The sequence below is a fragment of the Eublepharis macularius genome, chromosome 17 (genome assembly GCF_028583425.1).
Source record: "Eublepharis macularius isolate TG4126 chromosome 17, MPM_Emac_v1.0, whole genome shotgun sequence".
Lineage (NCBI taxonomy): Eukaryota > Metazoa > Chordata > Lepidosauria > Squamata > Eublepharidae > Eublepharis > Eublepharis macularius.
The window spans coordinates 29414904-29436828 of NC_072806.1; the positions used below are offsets into that span (position 1 = coordinate 29414904).

General features: G+C 45.9%; 1 protein-coding gene across 2 annotated transcripts in view; it reads right to left on the reverse strand.

The window, feature by feature from the left end:
* The window catches only part of SSH2 (slingshot protein phosphatase 2), a 128517-nt gene that overhangs the window by 55000 nt on the left and 51592 nt on the right, over positions 1–21925 (reverse strand). Inside the window, exon 2 of one of the 2 annotated variants that reach the window (XM_055001513.1) lies at positions 21190–21233. In XM_055001513.1, the coding sequence (XP_054857488.1) occupies positions 21190–21233 (44 nt within the window). Of the gene's footprint in view, positions 1–5511; positions 5614–21189; positions 21234–21925 lie in introns of those variants that run through there. The other variant, XM_055001515.1, reaches the window with a different exon arrangement.

Consider the following 21925-nt stretch of genomic DNA (forward strand, 5'->3'; position numbering starts at 1 on the left):
GGATGGGGGTGGAATGAGGCACTGAATTCCATTCCATTCCGTGCACAAACTTTTCTGAGACAACCCTTGCAATGCAATTAGGTCTTTTTCTTGCAGCTGGGGACAGAAACCCTTCAGCCTTCCCCTGGACTGAGACAGTCAGTCAGAACCCTTTGCCCTGCCCGACTCTGGCCACCCAGGTGCTCCTCCTCTTCTCCTTCTTTCCCTCCTTCCCAGTCCCAGCCACCTCCTCTTAAATCCACCCCTCCAGTTTCTCCACCTCCCAGCTGTGCTTCCCCCAGGAGCCCATCTCCTTGCCAGTCACTGCGCCTTGCATTCGCTGCACAAAGGTGTCCTACCATGTGCCACCAGCACCAGCTGATGGTCTGCCTTGGCAAGGTCAGGGCCAAAAGCCACATGGCCACCAGATCGGCTGGCAGTGGTGCTGGCCGTGGGTCTCCTACCTCAGCTTACTTCTCCAGCATCTCTTCCTCTTCTGCTAGTTGGCCTGTAAGACTGTACGGTCAGCATGTGTGAATGTGTGTGGAGGGTGGGGGGAGTTATATTGTTTTTATGTAATTGCAAACTGTTGCCTGGAATGTAAGGAGATAATGGTAGAATATAAATATTAAGGCAGTCTGGTGTAGTGGTTAAGAATGTTGGACTCAGATCTGGCAGACCCAGGTTTGAACACCCAATCTGCCATGGAAGCACACTGGGTAACCCTGGACCAGTCACACTCTTTCAGCCTAACCTACCTCACAGGGCTGTTGGGCGGATGAATGGAGGACAGCAAAAGATGTAAGCTGCTTCCAGCCCCCACTGGGAAGAAAATTAGACACAATTTATCGCAGGCCTCAACAGTAGCGGTTTTCAAACTTTCTGCCCTCTGGGAACCGATTCTTGTCTGCAGAGGAAGTTATGTCCAGCAAAGGATTCTGGGATGCACTTTAGGAGTCGTCACGGAGTGATCTGATCAGGTTTCTTAAGCCTCACTGCCACGTGCAAACAAAGTGTGTACTCTACACAAAACAACAACCCCCAACATTTCTCATAGCTGCACTCTGCAGGCTATTTTTGAAGTAAAGCTGCCACCACTAACATTCCCACTGATTCTTCAGAACATATTTCATCACACAGCCACCCTTCAACAGATTTTCACCCCAATTTAATAATCACCCGTCATACAAATCTCTGAGATTACTGAACACTCACAGATCTGGGGAAATGCTCTACCACTACAAATAATGTACACCTCCTTCCTGCCATACTCCTATCTGCCCATCTACAAGACTCATGGCAACAGGGCCCCAGCAAGACACATTTGGGCAAACAGCGAGAGCTGCCTTCCACTCAGGTCCTGCCTGCTAATCTCTTGTTTACAGAAATGGTGTGGAGGATGTAACAAGAAAGTTCCTCTGGTAACTGAAGTTATCTTCCAGTTCCAGGAAGGGAAAGGCTTGTCCCCCGCCCTGGTTACAAGCAAGATTTGTGCACTCTGCACCTCTTGCTATCAGGACCTGGCAAAGGTCACAAAACCAGGAACGCTCTGTGGTCCGTTCCCTGGCTCCCCTCTCTCTTGCTTTTGGCTTCGGCTTTGGCTCTTACTCCAGCCAGACCAGTATAAGCACATTGGCCTATGCTTTTTCATTCACAGAGGTGCCCCAAGTTCATATACATCGTTTAAACACTCCACTTTACTAATATAATCTTCATCCCACCTTCTACCAAAAGAGGTCCCCAAAACTTGGCTGGACTTGGTATCCAACCACGGCTTCCTTTGGCTAGTATGGCTTGGGCTATTATATCACGCTTCTTGCGCTACAGAGTTAAAGAACCTTCCTCTTTCTTGCAAGAGAGTTTTTTCAGAGAAAGCATGGTGCGCAGGGACACACTCATATGTCTATAGCAAAACAAACCCACCAGCAAAACTACTCTCTAGCTCAAGATGCAGACTGGCACCATTTTGGAAGAGGCATACTCAGTCATGCTCAGTTGCTGGAGCCTGTTGAATATTTTGCTACTCCTGAAAAAGTGTGACGGCAGAGTAAAGGGTTTCCTTGTTGACCATGAGAATTAAGTTTACAGCCACTACTGCAGATTGGGCAGGGGTCAAGGCCCCCTTTTCCATTTTTTTTAAAAGGAAAAACTGGAAATTTTTGAAACCTCGGGCGGGGGGGGGGGGGAAGACTTGTGAAATATTTTCTCTTCTGGATTGAGTAAAATGGTTTTAAGGAAAAATGTTACTAGATAAAGATAATTCCTGTGTATACTATAGACATCAACCACAGACTGCATGTTCAAACATATATTGTTTCATTGTGACTGCTTTTATCTAGTCCGGTATAATGTATATGACAATGATGCACTATTTAATAGTTTAACGATACAATGTTCAACTCAGTATCCAAATATGCTACTAGCCCTATGATGACTGGAGGAGACTGTTTCTGACCATAGAACACTCTCCTTCTTTATTAAAAAAACACTGTGTTTTTTCATTTTCAAACTTTATTTTCCTCTCTCAGATGGCAATGAGACACGTGCTAAAACAGAATCAGGCGTAGGATTTTGCAACTCTCTTTAGTATTGGGTGTATTTGCAATTTTGCTTGAGGAAAACTAAGGCGGTTGTAACTCTAAATTTCACAAATATGCCACACAGGGCAATTTATATGCTAACTTTGTATTGTATTATTAATTTTATACTGTATTTATTGTTATTGTAGTCTAACAATGTTGTTACCCACCCACAGCCCGTTTCAGGGAGGGTCTATTGCAATATTTATTTATACAACACCTTGCATTTATAGCACTCTGCACTGTTTATGGTGTATTTTGCCGAAGATCATTTTCTGTTTGCATTGTTTCCTAATTTCTGTAATCTTATTCTTATTGCATTGTTACTGGCTGTCAAGCTGCCTGACTGAACTATGGCTTTTATTTTGTGATCTGCCTTGAGTCTCAGTAAGAACACCAGGATATCAGTGTAGTAAATAAAATAAAATATTTCTGGATTTATAACAAAGTGTAATTTGCCACTGGATACTAAACAGCAAGTTATTGTTTCCACTTGGCCTGGGAACAACTCTGGCTTGCAAAGCAAGTGTAAATCATAGGTTGCCAGTTGGAGTACAAAACCAATAACAACAATGTGATGTAACAATACTAACAGCAATAAAAGGTGGTGGAGAGTGCCCTCAAGTCATGGCTGACTTATGGCAACCCCTGGTGGGTTTTTCATGGCAAGAGACTAACAGAGATGGTTTGCCATTGCCTGCCTCTGCAACCCTGGTCTTCGTTGTTGTCTCCCATCCAATTACTAACCCTGCTTAACTTCTGAGATCTGATATCAGGCTCTCCTGGGCTATCCAGGTCAGAACAATAAATATGTGAGGGGCAAAAGCACTGAGTAATCCCAAGGATTCCCCAAGGTTGATTCAGACAGTGGTTTTCTGTTGTTACATCTGAACTAAGACTAAGCCAGTTTATAGGACATGGAGAAGGGGAGTTTTCCAAGGTTAGGGCTAGATGAGATAGCACACCTGATCCCTGACGCTAAACCTTCCTGGGCCCAATCTTCTAAGGGCCTTTGATCCACCAGGCAGCACTGGAAAGGTACCCTATGCTGCCAGCTCCTAACCCACAGGCTATGTGACGTCCTAATGAATTTCAAGGGGAGGACCTAGAGTGACTGGGCTGTGTCTCATTGGCAGGGGCTGCATCACAGACAGGAACTCAACATGGATAGTTTTTCTCAGTATGGGAAAAACAGCAGCTGCTGAATCGCTGCCCTTCATATAAACGGGAAGACAGAAACGGGCAGGGCTTCGTGTCTTCCCCAGGCAGCTAACAAGAGTGTCTGAAGAGCTCAGGACGTATCTGCTTTGCCTAGGCCTTCACTATTGTTGGCCAAAATCACAACAGCCGTTTCCTTAGCCGCTTAACGTGGCAGGGTTCCCAGCGCATACACCACCACCCTGTACCTGCATGAAAGGCTTACCCACACCACCTGCAAAATGAAAAGCAAACACAGATATCTACGGTTAACAACAGGCAAATTAAGACGCCTGTCCCTGAAGCACCACAACAAAGGATGGTTCATGAAATGTAGCAAAGTCAGGGTCTGGCATTCCGCAGGAGGCAGCGAGCCAAGAGGGCTGGCAGTTGCCACTTCTGGATTATCAGGAACAGTGACTTAAATAAAATCTTAGCATTCTTAACCCATCGGGGACGGGGCATAAAGAAACGGTTTCTAGCTCCTGTTATGTCCAACAGAATCCAAGAGGCAATATCTGCTTTTCCCACACTCCCCGGAAGCTCCCTCGGTTTGAATGTTGTCCCCATCGTCACCATGACCATCATGTGCCTCAAGAGTATCCTAAGAGGCACTGAGAAAACATCACCTGTTTGGAACAGCTGGTGCCCAGAATACCACACACAAGCTATCAAAACAACACAGGTTCATGCTGCACTGTAAAGACCTGGAAGCTCATACTCCATGTTTTGGACACTAGCTGGTCTAAACATGATTGGCGCAACTGCAAGAGGGTAACTAGGAGGATTTTGACCTGGGACAAAAGGCAGGGCTAGAAGGGTTTTGCAGGAGGGGGAAGCTTTTCTTAAAAGTCACTGCCGGAAGAAAGCTCCTTCGCAAAGTCTACAATTGTAAAAGCTGCTTTGCTGACTCCAACGTCTAGTGTGGCTATTCTGGTCTGATATCTGATCACGGCAGCGCCAGTGTGCCCCCCCCCCCCAAAGCAGGGGTTCAAGAGCTGACACGTAGGAAAGAGCAGAACCTCTGGAGGTAATTGCAGGCAAGGAGGGCGAGGGCCCGTTTCTGATTCTGTGCCTGTCACGGAACAGGAAACCCGCAGCGCTCTGGGTCAGAACGAGGCTACCACCGGGAGAGGTGGCGCGCATCATGCACGCTTAATGACCACGCAGGCGGCGTTAGACTCCCATCCCGGCCACAGACTCGGCGGGGCGAGTTGTTCTCAAAAGCAAACACGCTGATAAGATTATTGCGTGATTTAGGGCAACGCAGCCGGCGCTTCACCGAGTTTAAGAAGAAAAGGGGACGGGCAGCTGCGCCCCCGCCCCGGAGTTCACAGACTGGGTTAGGCGGCGGGGCGAGCGGCAAAGAGGGCCGGGCCGGGCCGGGAGCAGCCAGAGCCGGAGGCCGCCCAGCGCTGTCCCCGCATCGGCAGAGCGGAGAGTCAAGCCCGTTCCTGAAGCGCTGCCCACTCCCGCGTCCGGGCGCCCGGGAACAGGAGCGAGCCGGGGGCAGCCCCCGGGCAGGCAGGAGGGTCTAGCCCCCTAGAGGAGAGGGGAGCGCCCCGGGGAAGGCTGCGCTCCGGCGCGCACCTGCCGGGGAAGAGGGCGCCGGGCGGGCAGGCGGGCGCCGGGCGGCCACGACTTCGGCGCGGGGGCTTCCGAGCGCGGCGCGGAGAGGCGCTTGGCTCCGGCCGCTGCGCCGGGGCAAGGTGCGGCCTGGCGGGGCAGGACGGGCCGGCGGGCCGCGGCTACTCACAGCTGGTTGATGGCGTTCTGCGAGATGACGGCGTCGGCGGAGAAGTAGGGGATCATGGCCGGGCGGCGGGCGGCGGGCGCGAGGGGCCGCCGGCCGCGGAGGAGGCCGCCCAGGGTCATGAGGGGCCGGCGGGGCGCGGGCGGGCAGCGCGCCGCATGGCCAGGGCGCCCGGGGCCGGCGGGGGCAGCTCCGGCGGGGCCGGCGGCCGGGCGGGCAGTGCGCAAGAGCGAGGCTGCCGCGCCACGCCGCCTCTCGGCCGGCCCAGCCCAGCCCGGCCCAGCCAGGGGGGTCCCTCCGCGTGCCTGCCGCGAGGGCGGGGACCGGCCCGAGCCCGCCCTCCGCCCCGCTCGCCTCTCGCTTGGGCTGCCGCCCGGCTTCTGGAGGTCGGCAAACCCCGGCAGTTGCAGGGCGAGAAGTGCAGCCGACGGCGAGTTTTTCAGCTGCTGTTCTCTCCGTTTAAAAAAGAAAACGCGCTCTGGAGGAACGGGGGCTGCAGCCCTGTGACGAAGCGGGCGGAGGGGGGGGTTCCTATGCTTACTCGGGAGTAGCTCTCCCCGATCTCGGTGTTACACCCAGAGAAACCCGGGTGTAGTCGAGCTGCGTAACAGACAAGTCCTCCTCGCTGAGAAACGGTGGCGGTTCTGGAGGAGGGCTGAGTGCGCACTCTGCCTGTGCTCAGAGGCCCTCTTGTCGCGCCTGCTTTCCCTTGCAGAGTTGAAACCTGGCTCGCAGCGCGCCTCCCCTCAAAGACCACCGCCCCAAGGCCGCCTCCCCCCTTAATTTACAGAGCGGGCCTCAGAAGTAACAGAGATTGGGGGGGGGGGCTTGGCGTCTGTGCCCCATTTGTTGGCCCCTTCAGGGCAACTGGTAAGCGCCTCGTGAAGCCTGATGCTCCACTAGATGGACCCCTCTGGGCTGCTCCAAAAGATTGCGTTTGGGAATACTCCCCTTATTAAACTCCTGCAAGTAGACAACCAGAACAGTAAGGGGGGGGGGCAGAGCATCTGCCTGCTGTGTCAGCGTTCTGGTTGTTGGGAGGTTTTAAAGCAAGTAGTAGAAGCAGAACTCCATCTCCTCCTCTTGCTGGAGGTGCATTCCAGCTTGGAGGACTATTGTATGGGTGACCCTGACCTAAAACAGCTGTTGGAGGGGTGAAAGCCAAGTCTTTTCCTGTGGCCCCTCCCCTCAAGCTTCTCCTTTCCCTCTCTCCACACCTGACCCTGTCAAGATTCAGCAGGTGGCTGCCAATCTTACATAGGAATTTATATTGAGATAGACCACCAGTTACTTGGAAGCGCACAGGTACCAAGGATAATAATTGGGACTATAACACCGGATTGACTAGTGCAGGACTCATGGAGTGCACCCGTGCGGGCTTCTGGGCTGCTTGCCCTCCTGGGCTACTATAGAATTCTCATTGTTCCTTTAGAGTGAGGGAGATCTTGTTCTTTTCTATACGTCTGGGCTCAGTTTCTCTCTTTTTTAAAATAACACCACTTCAAGGAAAGGTCGATTTAGGAGTGTTTTGTTTTAGAAAAGCAATTTATTAAGAGGTTAAAGAATTATGAAGTAGCACTACTGACAACACACACAATACATTAAAAACAACAAGCAGAGGGACAAAATGTAACACATGAAAGGTAACAGGTGAAAGATGAAAAATCACTAGTGCCTGTTAAAATGCAGAGATGACTGCCAGCCAAGATGGCATTTTTAATCTTTTTTTAAAATTGGACACATTCATAGAGGAAAAGGAGAGGGATCAAAGAGCTGTCAGCTAAATGAAACATCCATTATCCAGAACAGTGTCTTCTGTTGGGGGCAGGAAGAACCAACGAGAGAGGAGGACCCCTTCTTGAGAGCATCACACAGCAGCATCTAGGGCAGCTGAAGGTTAGCTGTGTTAGTGTGTCAATAAATCAATAATTAAGGATGTTGGTCCTTAAGTGGCACCTTAAGGACTAATATCATTTATATCAATATGAGCTTTCCTGAGTCACAGCCCCTCTTTGGCAGACCCAACAAAATGGGCTGCAATTCAAAAGTTCGTATTTTACTAAATGTTTGCCGTTAAGGTGCAATGGAGCTTCTTTTTTTTAATCTGGGGCAATGCCCAGTTAAGTGTTTCTTTGGCCTCCACTAGCAGGCAACTCATTTTGAAGAGAATACCAGATGTCTCCCCCACCCCCTTTTGAACAACTTGATGAGCAGCTTTGTGGCACAGTTTGGGGAGGGGAGGCCAAAAGAATGCATTTGTTTGCTTTTAAACCAGGTTTTTAAACTCATGGCCTAAGGCAAAAAGGGAGAGTTCCAAGGTAGGAGCTGGTTACGCTACATTAAAGCAGTATGTCAGTCTTCAGAAAGCATTAGCCACAGGCCCTTGATGGGCTAGTGCCACAATAGACTAGCTTCAAAGGTGGCACTCATCAGCCCCACCTTTTCAGAAGCGAATCCAGAGGGCAGCTGGTTCAGCCTGGCAAACAAGCTTCTACCCCACCTGCATTCTTTGTCAGAGTCTCTCTACATGAGACGCCTCAGTGCGTGTTCATCAAGTGTAGGAAGACACGATGTTTGCCAGAAAGCATAGTTTAAAAAGACAGAGCTGTCAGAGATCACTCCTCAAAGGGTTTGTTAATTTCATCTTCACTCCTGAAGGCTCTGGCAGTTTCACCTCTCCAGTCTAAAACCCTGTGGGATCACAACAAGAGAGCAGCAAGGAATGGAAATGGGCTGGAGCTGCCTTCCAGAGCCAGGCTTGGACCGGGAGAGGTTATAAGGGGCTGAAGTTTCCCTTCCGGCATTTCACAGCTCTTTCACACAGCTCTAGTGTATAGCAAAGCTTTTGCCCTGCTGCTGGCTCTGTCTTTTTAAAACTCCCCTTCCCGGCTACCATTGTCTATCCCAACAGTTGTTCTTCACGTGTTACATGTCTCATGTAGAGATTCTCAGTGACACCCTGATGACTTGGAAGAAGAGGAGGCAGCAGCTAAAAACCTACAGCTATCCAGAGGTGCTTGTGACTTGCAGAACATGATCAAGCACAAAACTATTAGCACGACTGATGCCATTCCTTATACATTTATTCAGGTATTTATACCCTACTTTCTCCCCAGGTTGTTTGCAGAGACCCTCTGAACAGAGAGAAGTCCCCCTGACCATTCAGAGAGACCTCGGGGACCACTGAGCATGTCAGTGCTGTACATAAAAGGAGTGAAAAAAGGCAAACTCCATCTTAGAAAATTTTAGGAAAGACTGAAAAAAATACAATACTGGTGTGGAGAAATACATTCCTCCCTAGAAGTCCCACCAATATTCCAATGATTGGGAATGAACTCTATGAATTGGATCCCAGGTATAAGTTCCTAGCTGGCAAAAAGTAAAATTTATTTATTTAATTCAATTTATATTCCGCCCTCCCCGCATCAGCAGGCTCAGGGCGGATTATAATCGGTATAGTAATTTAAAATACATATAGCTTTAAAACCAATAAAACCACATAAATATTTGAAACATACAACAGCAGACTTCTCCAAAAACCACCACCCAACCATCTCCAAAAGTATTTAACAGGCTGGGTGGTAGATACTTCTAGTAGGGGGGAATGTTTTCCTCTAGTCAGCCGGCGGGGAGGCCCGACCAGTGTCAACCATATGCCTGGCGGAACAACTCCATCTTACAGGCCCAGTGGAAAACATCCCTAACTTGATGTTTCCTCACAACCATGTATGGTTCCAGTAAACCCATCTCAGGAAGCATGGGTGGGGGGCGTTATACAGAACACATTCCCCATAAGGACAGGTGAAAGTATTTATGACATTAAAAAGTCAGTTGGGGGCATGATAGGTTTATAAACATTACAGGGAGAAGAGATTTCTCCTCATAATACTAGAACTGGGGGCTACCCAATGAAATGGATGAAGTCAATCCAGACCTGTGGGGAGGGCTGGCTCCAAGCTGTTGCACACCTCTGCTTCTTGTGTGTGTTATGTACCATCAAATCACCTCTGACCTACAATGACCCTATGAATGAAAGACCTCCAGAATGTCCTATTGTTAACAGACTTGCTCAGATCCTGCAAACTGGAGGACATGGCTTCTTTAATGGAGTCCAGCCATCTCGTTTTAGGTCCTCCTCTTTTCCTACTGCCTTCTACTTTTCCTGCCTTTCCTACTTTTCCAGAGACTCTTGCCTCTTAACACCTTCAAAATGCAACTGAGAGCCCTGGAAAAAAACCCTTAGAATTTATTTACATTGTTTATAGTTCAACTCTTAAGACACAAGGTGGATTACACTATTAAAAACAATATCATAAGAACAAAACATACAACAGTGAATAAAAACTGGGTTACGAAATGAGAGAACAATGCACTACAGTAGTATAATACATACAAATAATGCAAAAGAGCTGAATTGCAAAACTGACAAACAATGCAACAGTGTAATATATACAAGGAACTAATTTCGCAGATGTGCTCATGAACAATCTCATTTTACACAGTCCATGGAGTGATAGAGTCAGGAAAGCTCCTATGCTCTAGTCAGGCAGGCCATTCTACAGGTAAGAACCATGAGAGAACATTCAGAAGTGAGCAGCTGTTGATCTAACCCATTTACAGGGTAGCACCTTTAGAAGGCAATGCTTAGACAAGTAAACTCTCACCATGGAGCATATTGTAAGAGGCGATCCTGCAGATACGTATGCCCTAGATCAGTAAGGACCTTGTAGGTAATATCTGAGCACAGTAAATAGGATTGCTAACCTCGAGGTGGCAGCTAGAAATATCCTGGAATTGCAAATGATCTCCAGGTGACAAATAATTTCCCCTGGAGAAAACAGCTGCTTTGAAGCATGGGCTCTATGGCATTATACCTCGCTGAAATCTATTACCTTCCCAACCCCCAACCCCAAAATCTCCAGGAATTTCCCAATACGGAGCTAGCAACCCTACCAGTAAATAATCTGTAGCCAGTGGGGTAACTGTAGGACAGGTGAAATGTGTATTCTCTCCCAGTATAGGAAGGAAACTTAAAATATACTTCCCACCGGAGAAGCAACCAACAGGCCTGGTGCAATGGGAGGAGCTAGAGAAGAGAACAGATTCTGAGTGGGGAAAAGCAGTTACTTAAACAATTTCCATATTATTACTAGAAAAGCTCACAAAGCAAAATAACCCCTCAATTTCTAAAACTGAGTCTGTTTTTGAGCCTCTAGAACCAGCAGAGGAGAAATTCAAATCCCACTCTCTGCACTGCTAACACAACTATGGGCTGGGGGATTTTGTTACAAAAAGATGTTCAAAGAATTGTAAAGCACATACAACAATTAAAACTTAGAAACAAAAATCTTGAAAACAGGGCCCAGAAATAAAATTTAGAGGGCTTCTTAAAAAAAACAAAAACGCAGGATCTGAATCTGAAGATTTCCAAGCAAGGAGTTTAAGAAACCATGAGAGGGAGGGATCGCTGCCTTTGACAGCACCAGAGAAACAGAGCTTGGCCTTGAGAAAGAGTTACAAGGTTTGTGCATCACAAAACCAAACAGCAGATCCTAGGTGAAACTAGGAAAAGGGGCTTACTTCCCAAGCAAGCCTTTGAAACACAAATCTTAAGATGCCTGTCCTGAAACGTCAGATGCAGCCAACATAGGCGCTCACTTCCAGAAAGCCTCGTAAATACAGCGGAACAAAACAAATGGGGATTTCCTTGTGCGCTTCTGCTTAATTACAATGGGAAACTATTAACACGCTGCACACGTGACCTATTAAGTCCGTGAGGTCTGCCTTCCCCTCCTTTGTCAGAAGATCCCTTTCAGGGCCTAACCACATGTGGCTCTATCCTCAGCTATACTTGCAGACAGCTTGGAAGAGCTGGATCCATGTGTGGATGCAGAGTTGAAAGAAGAGCCCTTTTATTTTGATAGGGAGAGCGACAGCTACAATGAAGTGAGGAGACTGAAAATCCCTGTGCAAGAGAAGAGGAGGAAAGGGAGAAACTGACAAGCAGGCAAAGCGAGGAAGATGAGGCGAGTGGATAGCAACGGAGGAAGACGGAATGTTCCCACTGAGCGGGCAAAGCTCTACCCACCGTCACTGCCTTGCCCTCTTCAAGCCTTTCTGATAGGTTGATTCTACTTGGCCTGTCCTCATTTTAAATGGTTTATTGCACTGTTTATTGTATAAATTACGTTTTTATAGCATTGCTTACAAACTCTTGTATTCCAGACTTTGCATCGTTCTTGGTATATCTTTATTGCATTGGTTTCTAATTCTGTAACCTGCCTTGAGTCTCAGTAAGAAAGGCAAACTATAAAGCAAACGTCTAACTACCCTAACATCTAGCTTCTAACCAGTCACCATAGATGCTTCCCTCTCTGACCTCAGAAAATACATATCTATTCCTTAGAGGCCAACTTTTGAGAAGAAAGATCAAATTATGTTCCTTATTCTAACCAAGGGGAAGCATCTTCAGTTAACTGGAACTATTTTAGGAAGGCAGTCTCCTAACAATGGACTTGAGTTTTATCTTTGAACAATTGAGTTGCTCTTACCACTTTTCATGGGACTCCACAAATTTAATTCCTCAGGCACTTGCCCCTCAAAAAAAGAATCTGTTTACACCTCCATCCAGGAGGGAGGCAGTTCCTTCTGCTCTCCAGTATACCCATTAAGGTTTATTACTCTCCTCTCCAGTCTCTACATAAATATTAGTGAGGCTTCACAGTTCGGAATTTTACCTGGTCAAATTGCACCTGGATAAAATGTCCTCAAGGCACAAGAGAATCTAACAATATAGGGCCAGATTGCAATCATTCTAAATCCTATCATAAAAATTAGCTATTGGACACAATGAACAGGAAATGAGAGAATACTTCTAACAACTCCAACTGTGGGGTTCTCATACATACGAACTGGGATGCCTTTAAATGTATACTTGGGAGTTTATATATCTTCATGGGGAAAGTGGGGGAGAAAGAATGGGAAGCAATAACGGGAAGGATTATGGCACTTGAAAAATTGCATAAAGTTAGGTCCTCCTAAAAGATTTATTAACAAGTTGAAACAAACGGGAAAAATTCTGGATACAGATAAAACTCAACAGATGCTGCCCTATCTAGAACAGGCAACCTACAAACCTGTACCAAAACCCAACTGGTTATTGCTTAGGATATATCAATCTCACTGGAGGACTGCAGAGTTAATCTTTACAAAATCTCTTTAGATTTTATGAACCTTGTTCAAACTATAACATGCTACGTACTTCTGACAAACTATGCAAAGAGGAAATAGCAAGGTATCTACAACGTAACTATAAAATACTAATATCTAAAGAGCACAGAGATAGGGAGGGGAGTTTAAATCACAGAGAAAGTTGTACTAGTAGTAATCAAAACATTATAAAATGATAATGCAGATGTTAGTTGATAACAGCAAAAAGTGCCATTGGACTCCCGTTTTTTATAAATGACAAAACTTCTTGAAGCATTGCCTCCCAGCAGAATTCCACAACCAATTCAGTAACAAGGTACCAACGTACCTAACAAATCACGTTGATGTTTTAAAGCAGGACAAACATGGCATAAAGCATAAATAGTGGTCATTCCTAAAGCAAGTAGAGATCCTACAAATTGTTCTTCGTATCACCATAACAATTTTGATACAAAGATATTTACATCCTTGTAGACTGGCAAAATTATTTTTTTCATCAAGGAATACATGAAGTGAAGCCCTGGACAATAAAAGTTCAGAAAAATTTTAAGTACTTTTCAGTTTTTCCAACAGAAAAATTGGAAGTTTTACAGTACTCTGGGGGGGAAAACTATGAAATAATACATTTAATTCCAAATCTGGCCATAGAGTGTGGATAAACAAATCTGAGGGACAGATGGAGGGATTTCTCTAAAAATCTGGAAGCTCAGGTTTGCAGAAAAATCTGAAATCTTGAGAAAAATCACATTGAAAGATTAAAACTCTGCAAAGAGGAAATTATGACTGTAGCTTTAAGAAAAAATGTCCACTGAGCTCAGCTACCATTTTGGAGGTTGCTAGGCAACCAAAACAATTTTCCTGAGTCTTTTAAGCCTTGGTTTCCATGAGGCAAAGCCATGGGAAGGGGGAGTAAGAGTGGACTTACAGACCAATACAACCCTGGAAATGTTCCTGTCATGAACTGATGGAGGCCAATTTGCTGCGCCAGCCCTATCCTTTGCCGGCCACTGCAGAACTTGGCCAGACTTTTCTGGAGAATGGTTCTCAGGAAGAGGGGAGAAAACTGAAGACAGGACCAGATGGTATGCTGGCTAGTAGGTGGGGAAAAGAAAAGGAATTAGCAAAAGGGGAGAGGATATGGGGGCTGCCAGGGAAAGGAAGGAGGAAATAGTGGATGAGGATACAGGGGGGAATAAATGCCCTCCAAATCCTTGTGGATCCCTCCCCCCGCCCTCGTATGTTTTATTTTGGAACGAGTGAAATAATAATCATTACACCCTTAGAAAGGATAATACACTACAGAAGTCAGTTCTCAGTGTTAAACTTATTGTCCAAATACACTGCTACTGCTAGTCATATTTGAGACTGTATGAGACTGTTTTTGTCCAAATAATATACCTTTGTTTACTACTAACTTTGTAGTTTCTGTTTTTCAATTTTTCCCCATACCTCTCAGATTCTAATACCCCAAGGTGCAGCAGTTTGCAGTTCTCTGCTCACATACTGGTTATCTTCTCCACTTTGTTTATAGAAAACAAAGGCATTTCTACTTCTAAGTGTATAAATATGCCAAATAGAACAATTTTAGATGCTAACTAAATTATAAAGTATATATTTAATGCTGTTAATGTAACAAAGCAAGGTTAGGCTTGATAAAAGTACAGCATATATTTCGATGTTTACCCAATCCCTGCTCCTCCAGCATTGGTTTTTAGCCATGATGGCTAAATGAAAAGACATCTATCCCTGGATACTGAGGAGATGCAGGGGAGAGCCGTCTCTTCCTTGCCCCGCTTGTGGGCTTCCCTGCAAGCATCTGGCTGGCCACTGGTGGGAAAATGGGATGCTGGACTTGAACTCTCTCCATCTGATACAGCAGGCTCTTACGTTGACTACTACTTTGGCTTCAGCCCTGTTAACTAGAACAGAAAGGCTGCCCTACCTTGTAGACCTGACATAGTCATTCATCCTATAGGCTATTAGCCTGTCTTGCAACTTCAAATATTTTTTGGGCCTAAATTGGAACCAAGTCCAAACTTGCTTTCAGCACCGTGGCTGAGCCCCAAGAATGCATGAATACACTGTGCAGAAGGCAAATGCCTTCGAGAATTCTCAAATAACAAATAAATGAGCCACTGGACGCTACTGTCTGTCTCTATCCTGGGCCAGCATCTGACTGCCAGGGTCAAGAGGCTAAAAGAGAATAAACTGAAACTGAAATCCATGCAACAGAAACCTCAAATTTATCTTTTCTGGTTGGCTGTTTCCAAGGAAATTTTCCAAATTTCTAAGATTAATCTACCCTTCTCTCCGAAGCTGGTTATATTTGATATCTGGAATGACATCCAAATTCCCCCAAAGACAAGGAACTTTATTTCCAAATTATTCGCAGCGGGCCGTTTGACAATTGCTGCCTTTTGGCCAGATCCAGTTGAACCTTCCTTGGAGAGATGGCATGAGAAACTTTGGGAGATTTGTGTTTTGGAGAAAATTGGGCACAATCCCTGTTTCTGTAGCTCGCATCATAGTGTGCAACGGAGCAGTTATGAAAAAATCTGGAATCCTGTCTTTGATTGGGAACTCAAAGGGATGCTAGCACAGAGAAGACTATAGACCTTGCTTTTCTCTTTGACTGTTCTTATGTCTGAAGCTGGTATATTCTTTTACACTCTCCGGGGGGTCTACTTGTGTTGATATTTGTGTACTTTTTATGCAAATAAATTATAAAATTTTAAAGAATTTTAAAAAAAGAAACCTGCAGGCTTGACTGTTGTAATGTTCTGCTGGCCTTAAAGAGGATTTGAAAATTGCAATTTGGGCAAAATGCAACAGCCACTGTTCTATCCCGGTGGGCTGCAGGGATCATTTTACATCTGTTTTGCAATCTTTGCATTGGCCGCCTATTAGCTGCTAAGTCCAATTCCAGTTGCTGGTGGAAGGCATCTTCAAATAACAGCCAACTTATAGCTTCCTCGTAGGGTTTTCAAGGCAAGAGATGTTCAGAGGTGGTATGCTATTGCCTGCCTCGGTGTAGTATCCCTGGGCTTCCTTGGTGGTCTCCCAACCGAGTACTAATCAGGTTTGACCCTGCTTAGCTTCCAAGATCTGACAAGATTGGGCTAGCCCGGGCCAATGAGGCAGTGCTTACTGTTAAAGCCCTCCACTAGGCCGACTTTTTCGGAGGCTGCCCCCACGTGATGGAATAGCCTCCCAAAGGAAATTAGAACACCTGCATCTCTCTTGTAGCTTCGGCGGGCTTGTAATGCTCAAGAGCTGCCTTTGGCAACACCTCAGGATGATTGCTGTCTTTCGAGGCACCCATAGAACACACTGTCAGGTTGTTTAAAGTTCTCTTCAGCTGACTGATTTAATTTAGCGTTTAGAATTATGTTATCACGTTCCAATTTTATTGTTCACACCTGCCTTGAGTCCCAGTTATCATCTGGGAGAAAGGCAGGGCTTATGTTTTTAAATAAATAAGTACATAGAGTATCCTCTCTCTTTACCACTCCGTAGCCTACCTGATGGGATCAGGAAGAAAGGATGCCTGGCGGACGTGTGCCCCAGCACCTCTTCCTCTGGAAGTTAAGCCCTGCTCTTTCAGCACTCTTCTGATAAATAAGGGGGGGGCAACAGACAATGAATCTGTTTGACAGCAAAAGGTTACTTGAAACGGAACAATGGCCTCCAGGCAAATTCTTGCTTCAAACCGTGAAACTCAGACTCTTAGAAATGCTCTGACAAACACACAGCAAAATTCACACATAAATGTGAATTACTGGATGGACAGACACATGGAAACTTTAATCTGATATAACATCCAACAATGGTCAGCACCCCCACCTTTCCTTTTCCTGAGAAAAGTTGGGTTTTGAAAGAATTACGTTTTGCCTCTAATCATTTGGGGGAGCTAGAAGGGTGCAAATCTTCAATTAAAAAGTGGAATTGGTATTTAGTAGCATTGAACTGGCCCACCAATATGTATTTGTAAAGTCCCACGTATCTATTCCACATATTTTCAGGAAAGAGTCAGAAATCAGATACGCAGGCCTACAAATGAATTACCAGTAAGCTGCTTTGCGGATGGAACCTCTTTGCCCCTTATTACTGAAAGCTGAAATGGCACCCTGGAATCCTCTATATGACAACTGATTGGATGGCTAAATCCGACTTTACCATCAGAAGGCAGCGATTTTGCCAGGCAGAAATTCCTCTATACTGTCCTCGCAAAAAGTTAAGAACCGGATCAGAATTAAAGTTATTCTCATTTTGAGCTTCCAGATAACTAATTGAAAAAACTAAATTACAGCCACTGTGCCACAAGCTGCATTTCTCTGGCATGATTACATCAAAATCCTTGCTAATAAATATCCCATCCTGTGGTTGAATAAGGCCCCGAGGACACTAAATCTCTGTTTACGAAGACACCATGCAGATGGCAGCAAGAATGCATCTTAAACATCTAGCCAGCTGTGTACAGCCAAGTGGTTCTTCAGATGAAAGAGAACCCGTAACTCAGGGGCACTGGACAAGCTTTGCAAACAGGAAGCCCTGGATTCACAATCAAGCCAGACAGGACAGCAGCTGCCATGTGGAGCAACGCTGTGTCTGAAGCAAGGAAATGAGACCTAATTTTTTGGGAAGGAGGACATATGAGAAATGAGAGATTCTAGATATATTGTGTTCTTTATTGTTAAGGAACCAAAACCTGGCAGCAATGGTGGGAGACGGTGGCTACCAGGGTCAGTGAATGTCAACATTAGTTCACACAGGACGAAGCACAAAGACTTCACCCCTTCCTGCCAAAGCAAGAAGAATATCCAGGTTATGCTCAGTGACTGTCTCACCCCTGCCCAACCACCACTCCGTCACTGAATTTGGGAAGGTCTTTGATCCAGCCTATCATCATTCATCCCCCTGCTTTGCCCCCAACCCTAGTCTCTCAATCAGCAACACCATCCTCCAATTTATACCCAATCGCTGGCTTCCCCCATCCAATGCCAAAGTCTATTCACTGCCATCTCTCCACGTGTCCTACACCACTCCATCCTGGCCTGCGCCTCTCACTCTCACTCCCCGCCACCACGCTGCCAGCTAATTCCTAACCCAAGTCTCTCTTCATCCTGGTTTGTTTATTTACTAAATTTATACCTCACCTTTCTCCCCAATATGGCCACAAAGTGGCCTAACAACATTCTCCCCTTCTCCATTCTCACAGCCACCCTACAAGTTAGGTTAAGCTGAGAGTGTGAGACTGTCCCAGAGGCTTCCATCCAGAGGAGGGATTTTAACCTGGGTCTCCTAGATCCTAGTCTGGCACTGACCACTACACTGCGCTGCCCGTCAGGTTATCCTACCTCCTTCCGTCTTATCTCAACTCATCAACATCACTACAGCCAGGTGTGAGGCTTTCGTCAGCAGAGCTTTAGAAGTTTATTCAAGATCAGGTTTGCCTGGTGCTGGTTGGATTCATGGCCAGTTCCCAAGTTTGACAGGACAGACCTTTGTCAGAGCCCAGACCACTAGGACCTATTGCCTGAGAGCCAATACAGTGCTTTTGGCATACAGTCTGGTGAGGTCAAGTGAAGCAGAAGTGTCAGACTAAGGACAGGGAGACTCAAGTTCAAATCCCAGCCTGCTGTAAGACTTGGGGCCAGTCGTGCTTTTCTCAGCTAAATCTACTTCACAGGGTTGTACGTGCAGCTCTGAATTCCATGGAGGAAGGTCCGACTTGGCTTCCTTTCATCCCTAATAAATCTATCCATTGCTTTCTCTGGAGGTCTCCTAATTGTTCTGAATTATTTCAAAGCATGCAGTTCCAATGATGCAGCCCTGATGCACGGCTGCAGGCAGGAAAGGGCATTGGGGGGGGGCGGGGTAGGGATTATGAGAAGAAACAAGCAGCCAGGCTCCTAAACATTTAAAAGCGCCCTTCAGAAGAGGCTGGAGGCAGGTTGTGTGCTCCACATGCCATCAAATCGCAGCCAGCTTATGGTGACCCCAGAGGGTTTTCGAGATGAGATGAACAGAGGTGGTTTGCCATTGCCTGCCTGTGTAGAGACCTTGGCGGTCTCCCATCCAAATACTGTCACAGAAATATGGATTAGAGCATGTTATACTTAGTAAAGAGTCCAGAAGCACCTTTAAGACTAGCCAACTTTATTGTAGCATAAGCTTTTGAGAACCACAGCTCTCTTCATCAGATGCAAAAGCAGCTTCATCAGATGTTATACTTGGTGATACACATGTATTCTGGTATGAACTTTACTGTAGTTTTTTTCTAGCACGTTGTATAACTAAACAGGTGCTCTTTCTTTGTTGACAGCCAATTAAAAATAGTGGACAGTATCAGATAAATGTTCTCTAATTGTGAGAATGGATCAGCAATGATCTGCTCACAACTTTTCCTGTCATCTTTACTGATTTATATCTCTTATATTGCATCTAAACAGTGTCACTTTTTGACTAGGTAGAATGGCACGTGATTAAAAATATGAATAATTAATTAAATCGCAAATCAGTCATAGTTTATCTCTATTATCACATGAAAAGCTCTTATGTTTCTGCATAAGATAACATATAAAAGTGCTAACCCAAAAAGCAAATCAGGGTTTTGGCTGGAAAAAAAATCTCATGAAGATCTAGATACGAAACGTACTTTTGTATTGTGTGTTATGGAAACTTCAATGCCTTTCATATTGTATCTGTTTGATTTAAACTTAGATTTGATTAAGAAATGTTAGGAAACTTAATCCTTGTGGCATTTATCTGTTCCATCTTTGTAGGTTTTACCTCAATAAGCATTTATATTTTGATAGCTTGCTTTATTACAAAAAGAAGTTTATTTTAATTTAACAAGTTAAGAGTTTATTTTTAATTTTAAGAGGAATCTTTGTACCTTAGTGGGGAAAATACTGCAAGAAGATCCCTACAAATTATTTTGTACTGACAAACAGTCTCTCTAAAAGGGGCAAAAGCTTTTTTTCAAGTCTCACATCAAGGTCTGAACATTGCTCAGAATAAAAGATAAAATCTTTACCCTGAACAGTTGGAAGCCTTAATGAGACGTGGATAAGCATTTTGTTACAGGACTAATCAGGGCTAATCCTGCTCACCTTCCAAGATTGGGCTAGCCTGGGCCATCCTAGTCAGGGTTGAAGGCAGATGGCCAAAAAAAGAAAGGAGTTTTGGAAAAGGGAGGGAAGCAAAAATTCTCTCTTCACTTTGTTCCGCTTTCCCTTTCTTTGCAGGGCATCAGTGTTAAGTAATGCAGCAATTGCTGGTATTTATGGTTTTCCAAATGCCTCCACTGTGCATCAGGCTTTTTAAAAAAAACACCGCAGCACCCCACACCTGCAGATTCACACTGGCTTCCTCACCACTAAGGAGGAAGGCTCCCAGGCAACAGAGCAGATGGGAGTCCCGGCACCTCTTATGTGACCTCCAAGTGAGCCCCAGGGAGGGGTGTTGGGTTAAATAAGCAAGGCAGGGGCATTTTTTGCCAGTATCTGTTGAGATTCTTTTTAGAAGTCACTGCACTGCGGTTCAGCTGCCCAGTTTCTGAAATACTCAAGTGCATTTTGATTTTATTAAATATGCAGCCTGACATTCCTAAGGCAAACAAAGGACAGTGGCTGCTGAGCTTTCCACCCATGTACAAAAATAAGGGGGGGTGGAATCATTCAGATTCAGAGAACAAAATTCTTGACTCGGCAAAAAAGAGAAAAGCTTTCCGCGGAGGCTTTTTGCCCAGGCTTATCTTCCCAGCCCCTTTGCAAGAGGAAGTCTCAGGACAGAGGTCAGCACTCCAGCAACGGCCAGTCGTTTCCCATGGCAAGAAACTATTTTAAATATGCCAAAAACATTATCTCTCTCTCTCGCTCTCTCATACACACACACACAGAAGTCAGTCTCAGTCCTGTACACAATAATCACATACCAGATTGGTGGGGGGAAGACAGACATTTGTTCTGTCCCCACCCCTACCGAGAAGCATTGTCTCTGTCTAATTTGAGAAACAGAAAGAGGTCTGAGCCCCTGGGATCAGGGTGGGCTGGCACACAGAGGGTACACAAAACACTGGTGCCCTTCACCTGTTCCTCTCTTCCAATACCATGCAAGTATCAAGAGGCCCTCCATGTCCTCCCCCTGCACAGCAGAAACACTATAGGGGGACAGGGGTCTCACTCGTTGCCATGAACAAGCAAGGAAGACTACCCCACCAAGCTTCTCCTAGCCTACCATGCATGGTGGACTCTGGTAAAGGGCAGAATCCAACCTCTTACTTTGTACCATAGCTCAGAAGTGTCTCTCCTCCTTTTCAATTCTCCCCGAGGTCCAGGATGAAGAGAGCAAACCTCTGCCCCACCACTCAAGTTCTTTGCAAGCCCTAAGATGGGCAAGGGAAGCTGTGACAGAAAACGAGATATTAGGGCACCTGCATGTGCATGCAAATGTATGCAAAACACTTACCTTCTGGGCTGGAACCGGCACTCATCTTCCCCACTGTCCGCCTCCTGCGTGGGGTGGGGGGGAGAGGGAGAAGAGAACAGAGAAAGAAGGGAATAAATTAATACACTTGACCAGCAACCATCTGCTAGCACTAGGGTTGGCCCAAGGAAGAACATTCAAATGCTACCACAGTTGCCATCAGCTAAGTGGTGGACAATATATCATCCTCTTGTGGCATACACCTGATGGCCAAGGTAGCTGCCTCATGAGGGATCCACCCCTGACAAGCATCCCATTTGCTTCTGGGCATCTTGTGGACTACTGCAGCATTCTGCAACCTTTCCAGACCCAGGGCCCATCTTCACCTGCCAGATAGTGAAGAAAGAACCCATGGAGTTGCAAACAGGTCACATAACAAGGGAGTCAAAACAATATATTGACCAGCATCAAGGCCAGGACTGCAGGCCACAGAACAAGACAGCCGTGGGCAGGAAACAGGATGGAGGCGAGCACAAACCCCGAGTACCAAAGTGAGAAACAACCAGTGATCACAGCTACAAGGGAACCATCTCCACCGCTGAGAGAACTTACCTAGCTGTCCCGCTGCTCCACGGGAGGCAAGGCCGAGTACCCTTGCATTCTACATGTACAGACTAGCAATACCCCATTCCAAAAATCAGCAATAACTGGTGGCTTTCTAAAGGCCCGTGAGCCAGCAAGCAAGGCCAGTGGTCTGGACCCAGGGGTTGAAGACCCC